At 37.2% G+C, this 17,002-nt stretch overlaps 2 protein-coding genes across 2 annotated transcripts in view; one reads left to right on the forward strand and one right to left on the reverse strand.

The window, feature by feature from the left end:
• The window catches only part of MCPH1 (microcephalin 1), a 417,602-nt gene that overhangs the window by 197,474 nt on the left and 203,126 nt on the right, over window positions 1-17,002 (reverse strand). The window lies entirely within an intron of this gene.
• Window positions 1-17,002, forward strand: part of ANGPT2 (angiopoietin 2) — a 67,215-nt gene that overhangs the window by 34,439 nt on the left and 15,774 nt on the right. The window contains exons 3-5 of the mRNA XM_089679517.1: window positions 321-442; window positions 7,381-7,613; window positions 13,006-13,136. Coding sequence (XP_089535643.1) covers window positions 321-442; window positions 7,381-7,613; window positions 13,006-13,136 — 486 coding nt within the window. The remainder of the gene's footprint in view (window positions 1-320; window positions 443-7,380; window positions 7,614-13,005; window positions 13,137-17,002) is intronic.

The raw sequence follows: 17,002 nt of genomic DNA on the forward strand, positions 1-17,002 counted from the left end.
CACAGTCTATTTGCCTTTAGTAAATCAACCCCAATGTGTCTAGTGAGTACTGTATGATTGTTCCCTCTTTGTATGCAAAATATGAGTAAAAATTGTGAAAGCACGTGTTTACATTTATTTTGGAAAATTTTACCGCAATTCTAAAACTTCCATGTACTATTACTGAGAGTTCTCTGTATACCCCACAATGTCCATAAGCAACAGCAACAGGACCCAGCTTCAGCTTAACTACTTTTCTTCAGTATATGACCAGAAATCATGGTTATTGATACATATGATATAGTTAATCTAGTTAATCTGCCTTGTTAATGTCTAAACAGGTATTCAACCAAACAAGTCGCCTGGAGCTTCAGCTATTGGAACACTCTTTTTCAACAAATAAAATTGAAAGACAAATATCGGATCAAACAAACGAGATAACAAAGTTACAAGACAAAAACAGGTAAGTCTTTGTATAATATTGAGAATTAAAAAATATCTTTGTGTATATAGTGTTTTCAAGTATATGTAACAACCAACATTTTTTTTATTTTGGATCAAGTATGAAGTTAATACCCATGAGGTGTTTTTTTTTTTTTCTTACCAGTGTCTGTCCCATTTGAGAGATTTGCCATCACTTTCTGTTCTGTAGGCACAATAGGACATGAATGGAAATCTTGTCCAGTTGAAGTAAATCACCTCTTAAAAAGTTGTCACTGACACGCATGTCCCCATTGGAAGATTTCATGTCTATTACGGTTCTGTTGACAACTTAAAATGTTGAATTTTCACCTAGCTTTCAATCCCTGTGATAGAGTTCCCCATGACAATTCTATAGAGTGAACCACCCCAGCGGAGACACAGATGGCAATGACAACCTAGCAGGTGTTCTAAACCCTTACTATTCTATCAAAATTAAAATGAGCATTTTGTCTTAATGGACACACATGCACTCCTGAGCTAGGTTCTGAATTCTTTTAGACTTGAAGCTAATTTGTTACAAGCAACACTAAACTCAATTATTAGATGAGTTCCTTTGTTGGTTATAGTTATGGATATTTGATGTTGCCCCTAAATAGGAGTAACCAGAAAAGTAAGCTTAATTATGTAACTTAAAGCAGAACTCACCCTAAAGGGGTGGCACATATTTTTTTTTTTTTGGGGGGGTACCTTATTTTGATAGGTACCTACTCCCACTTGGATTTCCTAGATGATCCAAGCGAAGTTCGACCCCCCTCCTTTCTATGCCCTGCAGCCTTCTGGAACACGTCACAGGTCCCAGAAAGCTTCAGGACCATTCTCAAAGTGCAGTGTGGCTCACTCATGCACAGTGGGAAGCAGACTGGGAAGTCGCAAGGGGTCACAGCCAGCTTCCCACAATAACCATGACAGTGCAAGAGACCCAAAAACTGGCAAAGAACCAGTCCAGGTGAGAACGACACTGGATGCCTGGACAGGTAAGTGTTCTTTTATTAAGATCAACAGCTACAGTATTTATAGCTGCTGACTTATTTATTTTTTTCTAGGGTGAAGAACCTCTTTAACCCCTTGTCCTCCTGAGGATTATCCCTCCTTCCTGACCAGGCCATTTTTTTGAGTTACGGCGCTGCGTTACTTTAACTGACAATTGCGCGGTCATGCAAAGCTGCACCTAAATGAAATTTGCGTCGTTTTTCCCCCACAAATTTTCTTTTAGTGGTATTTGATTGCCTGTGCACTTTTTATTTTTTGCGCTATAAAAAAAGACCGACAATTGAGAAAAAAAACTATATTTTGGACTTTTTTGCTATTAAACAAGTCCAGTAAAAAAAAAAAAAAAAAAATCAGATTTTGTCATAAATTTAGGCCAAAATGTATTCTGAAACATGTCTTTGCTAAAAAAAAAAATCCAAATACGTGTAAATTAATTGGTTACGTGAAAGTTATAGTGTTTACAAACGGCGTTATAGATACTGGGATTTTTTTTTTCTACTAGTAATGGTGGCGCTGGGGGGGAACCAACTTGGTGTCACTGACATCCCCAGTGACGCCAATACAGTGATCAGTGCTAATAAAAAAAAAAAAAAAAACACAACCACCACTGACACTGTACTAATGGCACTGGGCAGGAAGGGGTTAACATGGGGGGCGATCAAAGGGTTAACTATATGCAGGGAGTGTTTTTACTAGGGGGTGGGGGGGGGTGTGCTTCACTGTAAGCACACTGATCAGGATGGCTGTGCTCTGCCATCCCGAACAGTGTGCCTGAGCTGACAGGGAGGAAGACTGTTTGTAAACAAAACAGTCTTTCTCCCTGTCGGAGATGCTCGGTAATCACCCGACGCTCGCGAGTAATCACCGGCTGGGACCCGGTAATTGACAGCCGGGGTCGTGAATGGCAGCACAGGTAGGGTACGCGTGCACCCCCTACCCGGGAATGCAAAATCACATATATATGTGATTTTGCACACCCGTGCTACCCTGTAGCAGTATTTTTGCTATAGGGGGGTCGGGAAGCGGTTAAGCACCCACCAAAGCGTCTTGATTGGTCTTGCTTTTCAATGGATTCCTAACAAGCTGACAAACTTGTTTTGAACATTGCAGCATAATGTTGGATAACATGCCTATTACTTATTCACTGCTGGAGTGCAAACAGCTCAACACAATGTTTTTTAACAAGGTGATTATTACGGTGATCAAGCTCATTTCCGCAGTGATCAATAGAGGAAATACCATCTGTTTTCATAAAACAGCAATTGTGCCAGAGTTCAGGGGTTCTTCCTCAGGACGGAGATAAAAAGCATTTCCACAGACACAATGACATTATTCTCTCTCTCTGTCTGATACATCCCGTCCAGTGCCTGGAATATTTATATGCTGTGAGAGAGAAATAATGACTAGACTGCAGTGTAAACAAACTGGAGTGCGTTAACCTAGATTCATTCTTGGAGGAATGGGACAACCTGAGAAATGTTATGAAGATCTGAGATATTATTATACAGGATTTATTTAGAAGTGTAAATAGAAAAGATTCACTGATGGAACAAAAGCATAAAAAAAAAAAAAAAAAAAAGCTACCCTAAAGAACAGAAAGATACACATACACACAAATATATAGACAGCTATACATACACATATTAGGAAGGAAAACATACATGTGCCTGAGAATAGCAGGGATTGAATATCAGCTAAATACACAGCACTTATCACAGTGTATTTACACTTTTGGAAAATTTTCACATTTCATGTGCACTACTGCAGCTCAGCCATTCTACATCTGTATGGTTGGATTTACCTTACCAACTACACAACTACCAAAAGTGAAGGTTCTCCGTGTCCCCAACTAGTCTATCCTTTGCACATCATTATGCAGCAGGCAGTAGGGTATACTCAACAGGACTTACAGCAGGAGGAATTTTCCAACGTAGTGTAAACGTGATCATTTTGGCGGGGCAAAAGACCTTGAGAAAACATAGCCCACCGAAATGTTGACTCTGATTAACCACTTCCCGTCCGGCCCATGTACATAAACGGCCGGACGGGAGCAGTGCCGAGGCGAGTTGCCATTTATAAACGGCCCCTGCATTAACTGCCTGTGCATGCTCCCTGGGAGCGTGCAGCACCACGATCTGGTGCCCGCTGTGTCCTCCGGACACAGTGGAACATCGATAGCTGTACAGGACCTCTGTGTGAGGTTCCGATTATATGATCACTGATTGGTCAATCACTGATCACATGAATAGTAGTATTATTATAAAGTATTTATAAAGCGCCAATAGTTCGCTTAGCGCTGTACATTACAAAGGGGGACAGAACTAAACAAGATGTCACATCCTGACATTATTGCTCAATACTAGTAAAATCTGTGAATGATCACAGAGGTCACATGGTACAAGGCTATTCATACCCTGTGACAAGCTGTGACCAATCACAGCTCGTACAGCATTTCTCAATGGCTGCAAGAATGCAGCCAGAGAGAAGGAGAAATTATTGCTTTTACAGCCTTTATGGGTGTAAAAGCAATCAGTGTAAAAAAAAAAAAACTTCATCAACCCCCACAAGTAGTACAGTCTCACTATGGTGACACTGTACGGATGGGGTAACGGTATGTTAAAAAAAAACACCAAAAACATAATATAAAAAAAATAAAATAAAAATGTAAAAAAAAGTTGAAAAATTATATATATATATATATATATATATTTTTTTTTTTTACTAAAAAGATAGCCGAATACATTTTGGCCATGATTTATGAAGAAAGATTTATTTGCAAAATTTTAAAAGAAAAACACTTTCAAAATGTTTGGACATTTTCATTTATATAGCAAAAAAAAATAAAAATCCCAGTGGTGAATAAATACCACCAAAATAAAATTGTATCTGTCTCAAAAAAATGCAAAAAAAAAAAAATCATATGGGTACAGTGTTGAATGACCGCGCAATTGTCATTCAAAGTGTGATAGCGCTGAAAGCTGAAAATTGGCCTGGGCAGGAAGGGGGTAAAAGTGTCCGGACTTGAAGTGGTTAAACTACGTTGTTTGTCCTGTTGAGTACACCTACTGCCTGCTACATATTCTGTGTACCTTTATTCATGGATTGCACACTGGCCAATACCCCTAAAGAGCATGTGCGGTGGCCCATCTCTACACCACCCTGCTCATCAGTACATATTTATAATTTACTTTATTCTGTTCTGAGAGAGATGTGTAGTCAACAAATACTGCCATTTCCTTCTATGCATGCCAGTTCCCTGGCTGTTCTGCTGAAATAACGGTCTATGACTTTCAGAGTTAATGACACACAAGCTTTCTTTTAAAGTACTGATACTGCATACATCTGTTTCTAGGCAGCACTGGGATCCTTTCGTCTTAGTGAGAGTCTGCATTTACTGGCCTCTGGAACTACACCATCGGATACATATCTAAGAATAAGAGCAATTTTTGGGAAAAACATATACTGTGAGTTAGGGACCTTAGATTGCACACCCCTTGAAGGTTAGGGACTGATGTGAATGTACAATATATGTGTAAAGCGCTGTGTAAAATTGACAGCGCAATAAAAGTACCTGAAATAAATATACTGTATAGTATATTTATGGAATTTGTGGGAAAAACCAGATATACTGCGAGTTAGGGACCTTAGATTGTACGCCCCTTGAGGGTTAGGGACTGATGTGAATGTAAAGCGCTGCGTAAATTGACAGCGCTATATAAGTACCTGAATTAAATATACTGTATAGTACAAATTGTGATAAGGTGATTCTGTGCTGTGTGAGACGTGTAGAGTGAAATCTATAAATCTATGATTATACAGAAGCCAGTGTCAATAGTCAAACTTTCATGTGAACAGCGCATAAATTAATTGAATTCAATTTGACAATACATGAGTAATATTGCTTCACATATGTAAAGTGAATAGTAACATTCAGTCCCAATAAGGAAAATATTTTATTGGGACTGAATGTTACAATCATTCACTTTGCAGATGTGAATCAATATTACTCATGTATTGTCAAATTTAATGCACTTAATTTATGTGCGGTACACATTGTATTTTGTTTTTGTGTTATTGGGTCACAAATTAGGACTGCAGCGTATATTTATTTTTTTAAAGTTGCATGAATATTTGTTCCTCAGCGCAACAGCACTATATCTTATTTAATAGTCAGACTTTACACAGCTATATCCAGTGTTAGCTTTGGACACTGACAATTTACAGTTGCACCATGTATATAATTGATCTGGAACAAAAGGTGCTGCTCCTAGTAACCAGATTCCCAGTTTCATTTTCCAAATTAATGAAAAATTAAAACTGATTGGGTGTTTTATTTATTCTTAAAAATGAGAATCCTGGAAATATAATTACACTTTTTCTCCTTGTAGCCTTCCCTTTTCTATTTACATCTAAGCCTACTCTAAGCCATAAAACATATGAGCATCACATCTGTGTACCTGCATTCCCCAGGGTATCATCATTTAGCTCAAGTAACCCCTATTTGTCATTACTACATACCACTGTTCAAGCAGGCAGCAATCCACTTCTGAAACAAATACAACGTGACAAAGTTGTGATAATAATGCTGACTTCATTAGCATTGGCTTGTAAAGGCTCACTCTTGATGCCAGGGTTAAACCATGTTATCTAGACTTCCATATGCATTAAGTTAGGGGAGATTTTTAACATTCCAGTAGCTACATCTGGTATAAATAGAATGTAATAAATACCCTATGCCGACTGAACAGACAACTGACATGCCTTTTGTCACCTTTCTAATGCATTGAAAAAAAACTACTAGAATGTGCAATATAACCCTGCTTAAGTGAAATCAATCAATAAACAACTGCTGAAATTTACCATTGGAACACCAAATATGTTAAACAAGATCTCCACGTTCTTTTAAAAGGCTTACTAAACAATGGACATTACTAAAGAAATCTAGATGTGTACAACACAGGATTGTAACATATACCAGGCAAGCCAACAGACAGACTACATGCTCAGTGGGGCTAGAAGTAAATGGGGATATTCACAAAGCGCTGCATGGAACACTTCTGACAATAACCCTTGTTGGTTTATTGTAAGCATTGCCTAAACATTTAAAGCAGCACTTGAAAACATTTCATGGGTAAAAACTTTACATAAGCAATTGAATAAATCTTGATGTAGTCATTTTTATTTTTTTAATACTACTATTGCCAGTGATCAGCAGTCTGACACTAACTGCTGTCACTCTATTAATGACACTGACTGGGAAGGGGTGATCAAGGGGTTAAACGTGTGTCCAAGTATGTGTAATGTGTGTAAAGTGTACTGCTTTTACTAAAAAATCTCTATGTTTCTCATCCTCTTTGCAGGGATGAGAAACATACAGATCGCTCCCTCTGTACAGAGCTCTGTGTTGTTTACCAATACAGAGCTCTGGGCTGTGATTGAACACAGCCGATCAGCAGGTCCCAGTCGTGAATCATTGGCTGGGATTTGCTGACAGGCTACACCTACTGGGATATTTTTAATCAAAAACATGTAGCAGAATACATCTTGGCCAAAATTTATGAATTAGGTTTTGTTTTTTTTGGATGTTTTATAGCATAAAGTAAAAATTTATTTTTTTTCAAAATTTTCGGTCTTTGTTGTTTATAAAGTATAAAATGTTTTGTTTATAGAAAATGAAATAACCCAGTGGTGATCAAATTCCACCAAAATAATGGTCCATTTGTGTGAAAAGAATTATATACATTTCATTTGGGTACAGCATTGCATGACCGCACAATTACCAGTTAAAGTAGCACAGTGCTACCATGTATCAAGCTTTTGAATTTTGTTATATTTTGAGCCTTCTTCTACAATGCAAAGTATCAACCTGTATTGTAATAAAAATGCATTATGTTGTTAAGCATAATGCTAACTTGCATATGTTTATAGTTTTTTAGAAAAGAAAGTGTCAAACATGGAGGATAAGCACAATCAGCAACTCCAGTCAATGAAAGAAGAAAAAGATAAGCTGCAAACCTTAGTACTCAGACAAAATTCCATCATTGAGGAATTAGAGAAGCAGCTGGTGACAGCATCTGCAAATAACTCTCTGCTGCAGAAACAGCAGCATGATTTGATGCAGACTGTACACAATCTACTAACATGGATGACACCGCAAACAGGTATGTGTACACAGACCCACTCTGGAAATAACCTCAGACATTCATTTTTTACAGGTTGACCCTTTAAGACTGAAGCGCTATTAAACCCAACAGCAAACATTTATTATAATGCAGCTCACCAATTCCTAGATGTGATGGCTGCATTACTTTTCTTTTTTTAGGCTCTATTTCAGTCTACTGTTTTTCAAAAGAACAAGCTCTCTTCCAGATGTATCAGTTACAGTGATGAGACAAACCATTTACCACCGACAGGGGTGCTTATAATGATTAGCTTTTATTTAGGTAAAACCTTTATCCCTAATGGAAAAACTGTTTGCTGTAACTGATTATAACGTGTGAGCCGGCATCTCCAATTTGTTAGTGTATATATATCTGCTAGTACATCTAACACACCACTCTTCCCCAACTGACAACGCTACTGTCCAAAAGGTGCCCCCTGTGTTCCTTCATCCACAGTGGGAGCATTAATACAGGTGGGTGTGTTACTGGCAGGATCATAAGGTGAAAACAGAGGGTTAAAAAAAGCCTAAAAAAGAAAACTAATGCAGCCACCACATCTAATGATTGGTAAGCAAGAATATATTACATTTCTGGTTTTGGATTTGCTACCACTTTAATGCATGAAAATGTTCAATATTTAAATTTTAGTTCTTTCCTAATGCTGAGGAAAGCCATAGTGCAAATTCAGTATGCACAGATATTGAGCTGTTTTTATGAGTATTTTTTTTCTAATGTGATTTCACACTTTTACATTTCCTGGTCTTCCATATTATTGCATGAAATGTAGATATTAGGGCATTGTTGTTAATCACCCTACTCAGATTGCATTGGGCAGCACATTGGCTAAGTGGTTAGCACTTCCGCCTGGCAGTACTAGGGTCATTGGTTCAAATCCCAACCACGGTACCACCTGCCTGGAGTTAGCACATTCTCCCTGTGACTGCGTGGGTTTCCTCCGGGTACTCGGTTTCCTCCCACACTCCAAAGACATGCTGGTAGGTTAATTGGATCCTGTCTAAATTGGCCCTAGTATGTGTATGTATGAATGTGAGTTAGGGACTTTAGATTGTACACCCCTTGAGGGTTAGGGACTGATGTGAATGTAATACATATATATGTATGTGAAGCACTTTGTAAATTGACGGCACTATAGAAGTACCTGTAATAAATAAGCAGTAGTAAAATCACAGTCATTGTGAAGGACTGTAAAGTAGGAAGAACTAGCATACATAATGAGCTAACACAGCTTTCTGCCAAGATGTAAATATATAATGTATACCGTACTAGTCTATGTTGGTACCTGAGGTGGAATGTGGTCTGAAAGCTTGTGCTGGAGGGACACCATTTTTGCATATGATCGATATGTATTTATTTTGAATAAAAAGCCAATTGGAATTACAGGAGTGCATGTCTTCCTATATTGCAATAGCACCCACGGTTATCCATCTAGTGGCTTACCCTGCTTGGATTTGTGGAATGTTATATATTATAGAAAGAGCGTGCAAACTATGCATATATTTATTTTAGGTACTTATATAGCGCTGTCAATTTATGTAGTGCTTTACATATATATAGTACATTCACATCAGTCCCTAACCCTCAAGGGGCGAACAATCTAAGGTCCCTAAGTTACATTCATACATACATGTACTAGGGCCAATTTAGACAGGAATCAAGTAACCTAACTGCATGTCTTTGGAGTGTAGCAGGAAACCGGAGTACCCGGAGGAAACCCACAGGCACAGGGAGAACATGCAGACTCCAGGCAGGTGGTGCCGTGGATGGGATTTGAACCAATGACCCTAGTACTGCCAGGCGGAAGTGCTAACCATTTAGCCACTGTGCTGCCCTGTCCCTGCCACAAACTCACAAGCACAGCCTTTAATATAAGTAAACCTTAAAGGAGAAGTCCCCCTTTTGTAACATGTTACACCCATATTCAGGGTGTAACATGTTACAAAAGGATTAGCCCCCACTCCCCTGTTGTGACAGCTAGCAGGGGATCTTCTCCCGCTAGCTATCACAATTTTACAAATGACACTTAGTGCTCTTAATTGAGACAAGTACATACTATAGAGGGATATGCTTTATTCATTTTTCATGGCTGAGGTTTATGACGACTTATTATCTTAGACATCTTAAAACTTCTGATAATCTCCTGAATAGGCTTGGCACTTCCTAAGCTTTGGTCAGTCATGTTTAAACCAATGTGTTGCTTTATAAACAGTGTCATATTCCCTTTTAAGCTGCCAGTGCTTTGAGCTGTCATCCCAAGCTTTGACCTGCTACCATGCACCAAGTGCAGTGAGAACATATACTGCTAGTTGTATGCTTCCTGTATTGTGAGAAACACCACTTCATGTAATACACGTTAGCTCTTAGCTTTTAAAAGTCATTGACTTTTTTTTTTAAATCATCAGCTTTCCTAGTAAAGCAGTATCTGTACATTTATAAAGTTACATACAACTAAAGGTAGCATTTGCCAAGATAAAACAGCAATGTATCCTCCATGTCCACCGCCGCCCTTGTCTTATCAGGAGTGCGCTTGTACACAGTGCTTTATAGTGTGATAAATGGCTGAATGCCTACACTAACAACACAGCTATTAAACTTAAGATTTTATGACAGAAATATCATAGGAGTAATGTATTTAATGACTCTATGGCACCTATTAACAAAAGATCAAAGTTGATATGAAACATCAAATCTGTTTTGATTATCTGTATGGCTGCCCTGGACAATATCTCCATTCATTTTCATTTTACAAGCATGAAAATAATCCAGATAAATGAATTTTGGAAATTGATGTATATAAATGACCTAGCTATAAAATGTATGGTTCCTGCAAACTTTGTCAATTTTATTTTAGGATAGCAGGACAAAGAAAATGAAGCTAGTGTAGTTTTTATTTCTGCATTTCAGCAGTTTTTCACTTTCTTGCTCCATCAATCTTATATTGCATTTCAATATCCAATCACTCCATGTCAACCATGTAACAGAAACGAAGAAGAGTAATTACCAAACCTTAATAAAGATCTCTATTTGGAAAAAAAAAAAAAAAGTTCCTCTTAATCTGTAACCTCAGTGTTTCTAAGTAAACATATGTGCTATTTCTCATATGATATCCTGTAAGCAAAGGCTTTAAAGGAAAGCGCCACAGAAAAATTAAATTGTCTGGTGAAAACAAGATTTTGGATCGAGCACTTCTATTTTTCTGGAAAAATACCAAGTAAGATTAGCGTAGCACAATAACAAAATTGTTATTTCAAGTGTTCTTAAACTTTGAATCATAAACTTAAGCACATAATACTTTCCAGAGACACATGGGTATTAAATTTAGAAATTGACATGGTGCCCTGTTAGATACCAATATTTATTTAAAGCAGAAAAATAATAGAATTCATCAGATTTCCCAATGCATCTGATGCCAAAACGTTGGTGAATTTCACGTGCGCCACCTAAGCATTAATGGAGTGTGTGATTGATTTCCCCCATATTTCATAGACCTTTCATTAGAATTGCCTCATGTCATGTTTAACAACAAGTTATATTTTTTCATCAAAATCACAGCTTCCCCCCCTTTTTAATTCACTTTATCAGATGTAGACTGCTCAGCAGCTACCAGAGGGGAAGGAAAAAATTCTACCTTTGTCATGACCATCTGTGTTTTATACCATGAGTGCAGAATTTCCAGCTAACTCAGTATAACTGCATAGTTACAGGACCAATAAAAATCATCAATGCTAATATTTTTATGTACCAATAGTATTTATAAAGATGCATAGACAAAACTGACAGTATTATAGAACACCCAGATGACTCCCAGTCCAGTTATTCAGACAGCTCAAAGTGTATTAGGAAATGAAATGGTTGCACTGCAGTACGCAGAAAATGTTAGTAAAAAACTTTGCCGTAATGGGTCTTGGCTGGGTTCAAATTTCACAGAAGGTTATGGAACCCATTTTTTGGTAAAGTAAAATGACTTACATAGGAATACCAGGTAGTTTGCACAAAAATTTGTAAATGGCTATTTGCTCTCAGCTTTTAAAGATGTAACTATCTTCAACATACACATAATCACAATCAGCATATCTATAAATGACTAATTTGTCTTCTCTGGAGTGTTCTGAGCTGCTTTAACAGCTTTAAGTATGGGGACAATTTCAGGTAATGAAGGCACAATTGGTCCCCTCGCCCTCCATTAGCTTCTAAATGTTAAGGCCTACAATGGGTGAGGTTTTACTACCCTAGTAGCTAGTGGGCTCTGCTAGTACTGCACATATTCTGGCTTCCTGACATATAGTATACGGCTAGTCCCTCTCCAGGTATTGCTGCAGGGAAACAGATAATATTTTTGCTGGTCTGATATTACTTCTGTCTCTGGCTAAATATTTTCATTGGGGAGGGAGAGAATGAATAAGCGGACTTTGGTTTGTTTAAAACGATCTTCTATAACATAGGAGCTTATCAATGCACTGCACATCCTCCCAGATGAGGCAAATAAGTTATCAATCAGTGTGGCCTTGTACAGAACATATTTTCCTAGAAAAGCATCTCTTTTGTTGTTTGATTTAATAAAGCCACAATTCATTGGGAATGGACGTGCTCAAAAACAGTCTTAAGAGAAAGATATTTGCCCAACAAAGCTGAAGTTTTTATTTAAAATGTTTTCAAATTATTTTAATGGCAAGAATGCATACAAAAAAATAAATCACAGCATTAGTTATAAAACACACAAATACACCCTAATTTTTTAAAGTGATTTAAAGTGATTGTAAAGCTTTGCCTGTTATTTAATTAAAAATAACAAACATGTCATGCTTACCTACTTCGTTCCATAGTTTAGCACAGAGCAGCCCAGATCCTCCTCTTCTTGGGCCCCCTACTAGCGCTCCTGGGTCCTCCTCTTCAGCCATTGCATCCATAGACACAGACAGCGGGGCATGGTTCCACCCCCTGCTCCCCTGTCGCAGAGTTGGACAGCAGCGGGACAGAGCAGAGAAAGCTGCTGGATCACGATGGGGCTCAGTTATATATAAGGGGGGGGCAGAATCCCAGGTACAGAAGGGTTTTCACCTTAATGCTTAGAAAGCATTAGTGTAAAAAATCTTAAACCTTTAGAACCACTTTAACATATAACATTTTAAAACAAAAATCTTTAAAGGGCATTTCCCCCACCATAAAAATAGTGGAATTCGTTTTTTTACTTTGTGTAATTTTGAAGGGAAATGTTACACACCCCATGAGGATTGCCAACCTGCCATATCAGATATGTTGCTGACCCCCCACAATTAACCCCTAATAAGTAACATTTTCAAAATAAAAAATCTTGCAGCAATGTTGGATGTTTTTCGAAATCCTTCATTAATGTTTTTTGTTGTTTTTCTTAAAGCACCAAGATCATCATTTGTTGCTAAAGAAGAACAGTTAGCTTTTAAAGACTGTGCAGAAGCTTTTAAATCAGGAATGACATCAAATGGCATTTATACATTGACAATACAAAATACAACAGAACAAGTAAAGGTAAGCATACATATGGTTGGGAAAAAATTATTCCACAATGTATAACTTGCATTTTCAAGGTATGAGTTATTTAAGAAAAAAGGCTATCAATATAATGGTCAATTGTAGGACAGCCAAAGGCAAAAAGCCAAATCATAGTATAAGGGTATCCATATTCTAAAAAAAAAATACTTGTGTGCTATGGACAAACAAGACGGAAAAATGCATGTTCAAGCTATCTTTCCGGTGGAGAATGTTTAGTAAATTTTCTTGTGAAATGTTTGGTCGAAAAATGATTGGACCTCAAAAGATAACACATGCAATCAAAGCTTAAAGTAGTATTACACCCAAAAACAAACAAATCAATATACTACAGCTACAATCCTTAAATATGGTGGCTACATTTCTTTCCTTTTTTAGTTTTTTTTTGTCCTTATTTTTACCTGGTAATTCAGGCAATAGTAAACATCTTGTTTTAGGATTTCTACACTCCACTGGAGAAACCTTAGGAGAGTAGCACTGTCAATTTGGGGAGAGGGTAGTATTCAATGCACTAGCAGATTTAAGTAGACTTATCTAAAGTTTTCTTACATGAATAAATAAAAGCTGGCTATTAAAAAAAAAAAAAAAAAAAAAAAAAAAAAAAAAAGAACAGATTCCCCCATCCATACACTCGATGTGGATGGGGATCTCCCTCACTGTCGGAATACACAGATCAACGCTGCAGTTCCTGATCGAGCAGCTTTTATCTGATGGCCAATTGAACGGAAGTCTGTAGACCAACTTTTGTTCAATTACAGTGGCCATACACAGATCAAAATTTGGCTGGTCCCCGCTGAACCATTCGAACTTCAATTCATCTATGGCCACCTCTACCCTTACTTTTGCTGGACAGCTTGGTCTGTTAAAGAAAGTTGGAAAAAAAACAGCCTTACTGCCTGAAAAACAAGTGCAAATAAAAAGGGATACTAATGCAGTCACCACATTTATAGACCAGTAAGCTGCAACATATAACATTTTAGTTTTTGAGTTTAATACAGCTTTAAAATAAATGTGTCATAAAAAAACTGCTGCAGGTATGAACTACAGTCACACAAAGGTGCTTGCGGCATTCTCTTTCACCCTGCTTTTCCAGCTGAATCTCTGGTCATTCTTGCAGGCAAAACTCCAAAACTTCTGGACAGTTTTGGAGTTTTCTGCTTACTTTCTACCCCTACACATTCCTATTGGTCCATCACTACCACAGACAGCCTCAAAGGTCAACTAAAATCAGAGAAGATTCAGCACTATCAGAAAGTGCCAACGCAAAATGGCTATAAAATTTAGGTATTTGAGTCTGTTTGAGGTATGTGCAGTGTAGACATTTAATATGACTTTCTTTAGCATTAACCGGTGAAAAAAAAAACTAAGCTTACAGATATTTATTAGGTTTGAAGTGTTACAAAGGCAAATGTTTCTGTGGTGGGTATACTTGACACATTTGTTTAAAGACTTCACTTCGTTGGGTGTTTATTTTGAAGATCGTACTGCACAAAATTTGCCTACCCCTTTCAGACATACAGGAGCCTGATGTATAAAAACTTCTTTCTTGGTTACATTTGTGTTTAGGACAAAAATCAAAGAACTCTTTCTTATTGGTGATTAAACATAGTTATTTTAAAAGCTCTACAGATATCTTCCATTTTCTAACAGTTGCTCTCTTGGGGAAGCTTACATTGATGGGCATCTGCAAGTCATTTTAAGGTTGTGGCTTTTTTTTTCCTTTTTTGGTCAGCTTTAGGTAACAGTATCAGTTAAATCTATTTGTAATTTTATCTAAAATTAGATTTAACTAATTCTAACATTTTAATAATAATAAAAAAAAAATCAATAAGAATGATAGTTACATATGGCTTAATTCACCAACCCAACACACAAAGATAAGAATCTTCAATTTAGCAGTGTGATTGTAATTTTCAAATTTCATTGGACGCAGCTAAAAAGAAGAAAGCAAAACCTAATGTGTTTGAAAGTGAAGCCTGGTATTGTTTTTTTTTTTTTAGCAGGCTATCATGTAAAAGTGAGCCATGCAGTTGAAGTGATCCATGCAGCTTTCCTGCAACTACGGGTTGCAGAAAAGAAAATCATTCAATTCCCTTATTATCACAGTTAGTGTTGTTGGGGAATCCCTGCCACAGAGTTGTGTTCGGGGGTGGAGGTTGTATGGGGTGCAGAGAGCCATCCTTGCCAGGAGAACACAGTTCGCTGGCAATAATTGCATGTAAAATTTTGCATTTCTGGTTGTACCCCAATCAGCCTGCCCCTCCTGAACCAGCCAAGATTAGAACCATCTACGACCTGGCTTAACACAACTTCCCCCCTACCCCCTGGGATCACAGTAAATGCTTTCAGGATGTTGAGCGGGAGAAGCTTGGAAACCTTTCCCAATCTCGTCTGCAATGAACGCAGGCGCAATGAACTTTTAGCCACTTCCAGGTTTCAGAGCTGGCATTCCCTGCCTGCAGCTTGGTTAGTTGCAGTGAGGGCAGGGACCCCTGATACCTCCATAAAGAAAAAACTGTCACCTTCCCATTATATCACATATGGGGCTGGTTAGCCCCCTTGAGACAGCAATGAAGTTAGAGGTTTCTAAAATGTCTCCAACTTTGGGTAGCATACTTGTTGCTCTTTCATGGGTGCAAACTATTTTATATTTTAGAAAAAAAAAATGAGTATTATATTGTGTTTGTGTGTACTAAAATTCATTCAAATTTGATAAACAGTTGCACAAATATGTGAAACAATTGCAACTGTCACCATTTTATTCTACATGACTTCTGCTTTCAGAAAATATAGAATTCTTTAGATTTAAAATAATTTTCTGGCAAAGAATGCAGATTATAACATGAACGCGCAAAATTAAAAAAAATGCCCTGGTAGAGAAGTGGATTTGAGGAGTGCTGCAAAATGTGTTTTTTTTTTTTTTTGTTTAGTACCACAAAAAAATGTCCAGAATAGCTAGCACTTCAGACATGATATAGACCAGTCGTTTTGTCTTTTATAACCTGTCATCAAATCTGCAACTTCATGTATAGTCCTAATAACATTACGCAGGGATGGATTTTTTTTACTAGCTTTTAAATGGATTCTTTATGCAATATCTGAACTTGAATTTATATGAATAATCATTAAAGGAACATCTGTCTTTCATCAAGGTTATTAGAGAAAATCAATAGGAGTCAACGTATGTTTTCTTTTCCTTCACAAGCTAAAACCGCTTATGAATTTGAAAGCAAACACACACACTAATACATATATGTGTGCGTGTATTTACATCAAAATGAAGTCTATTTTATTTGAAGGAATGTCAAGAAACAGTGTCCCTAGACATTACTTTGTGTGGAGATATATATATATATATATATATATATATATATATATATATATTTAGAGAGAGCGAGATTTGTCTTCCAAAATGTCTCTAGATGCAACATTCTTGGATAAATTAACAGTGACCTAATAAAACTCCCTAAATTCTAATTAAAACAAACAGAAAATACAGTATAATTAAACAGATCGTCTTCTAGCACTTCCTGCCACAAAAGGAAAGACATAAAGAAGGAATGTTAAGTTTCTAGGCATTAACTATATGCACATTGTATGGTAGTAGTTAACCACTGTTTGACAGAGGAATGTCACATGGCATGATGATTGGCTTGAAATTTGAGTCACAGAATTATTCTTAAGTCAACATTTTCTGTAGTTTCATTATTCTATACAAGTTTACTTAAACATGTATATAACCTTTTCTGAACATTAAGACAGAGTATATATTTACCTTGAGTAAATTAAATCAGCAGGGACTAAAGGAAAGTTATAGTGGTGGGCTATAGAAATCAGAGAAAGAC

Source organism: Staurois parvus, unplaced genomic scaffold (assembly GCF_062004578.1).
Source record: "Staurois parvus isolate SC_StPar_1 unplaced genomic scaffold, SC_StPar_1.0 ptg000226l, whole genome shotgun sequence".
In the NCBI taxonomy this organism is placed as follows: Eukaryota; Metazoa; Chordata; class Amphibia; order Anura; family Ranidae; genus Staurois; species Staurois parvus.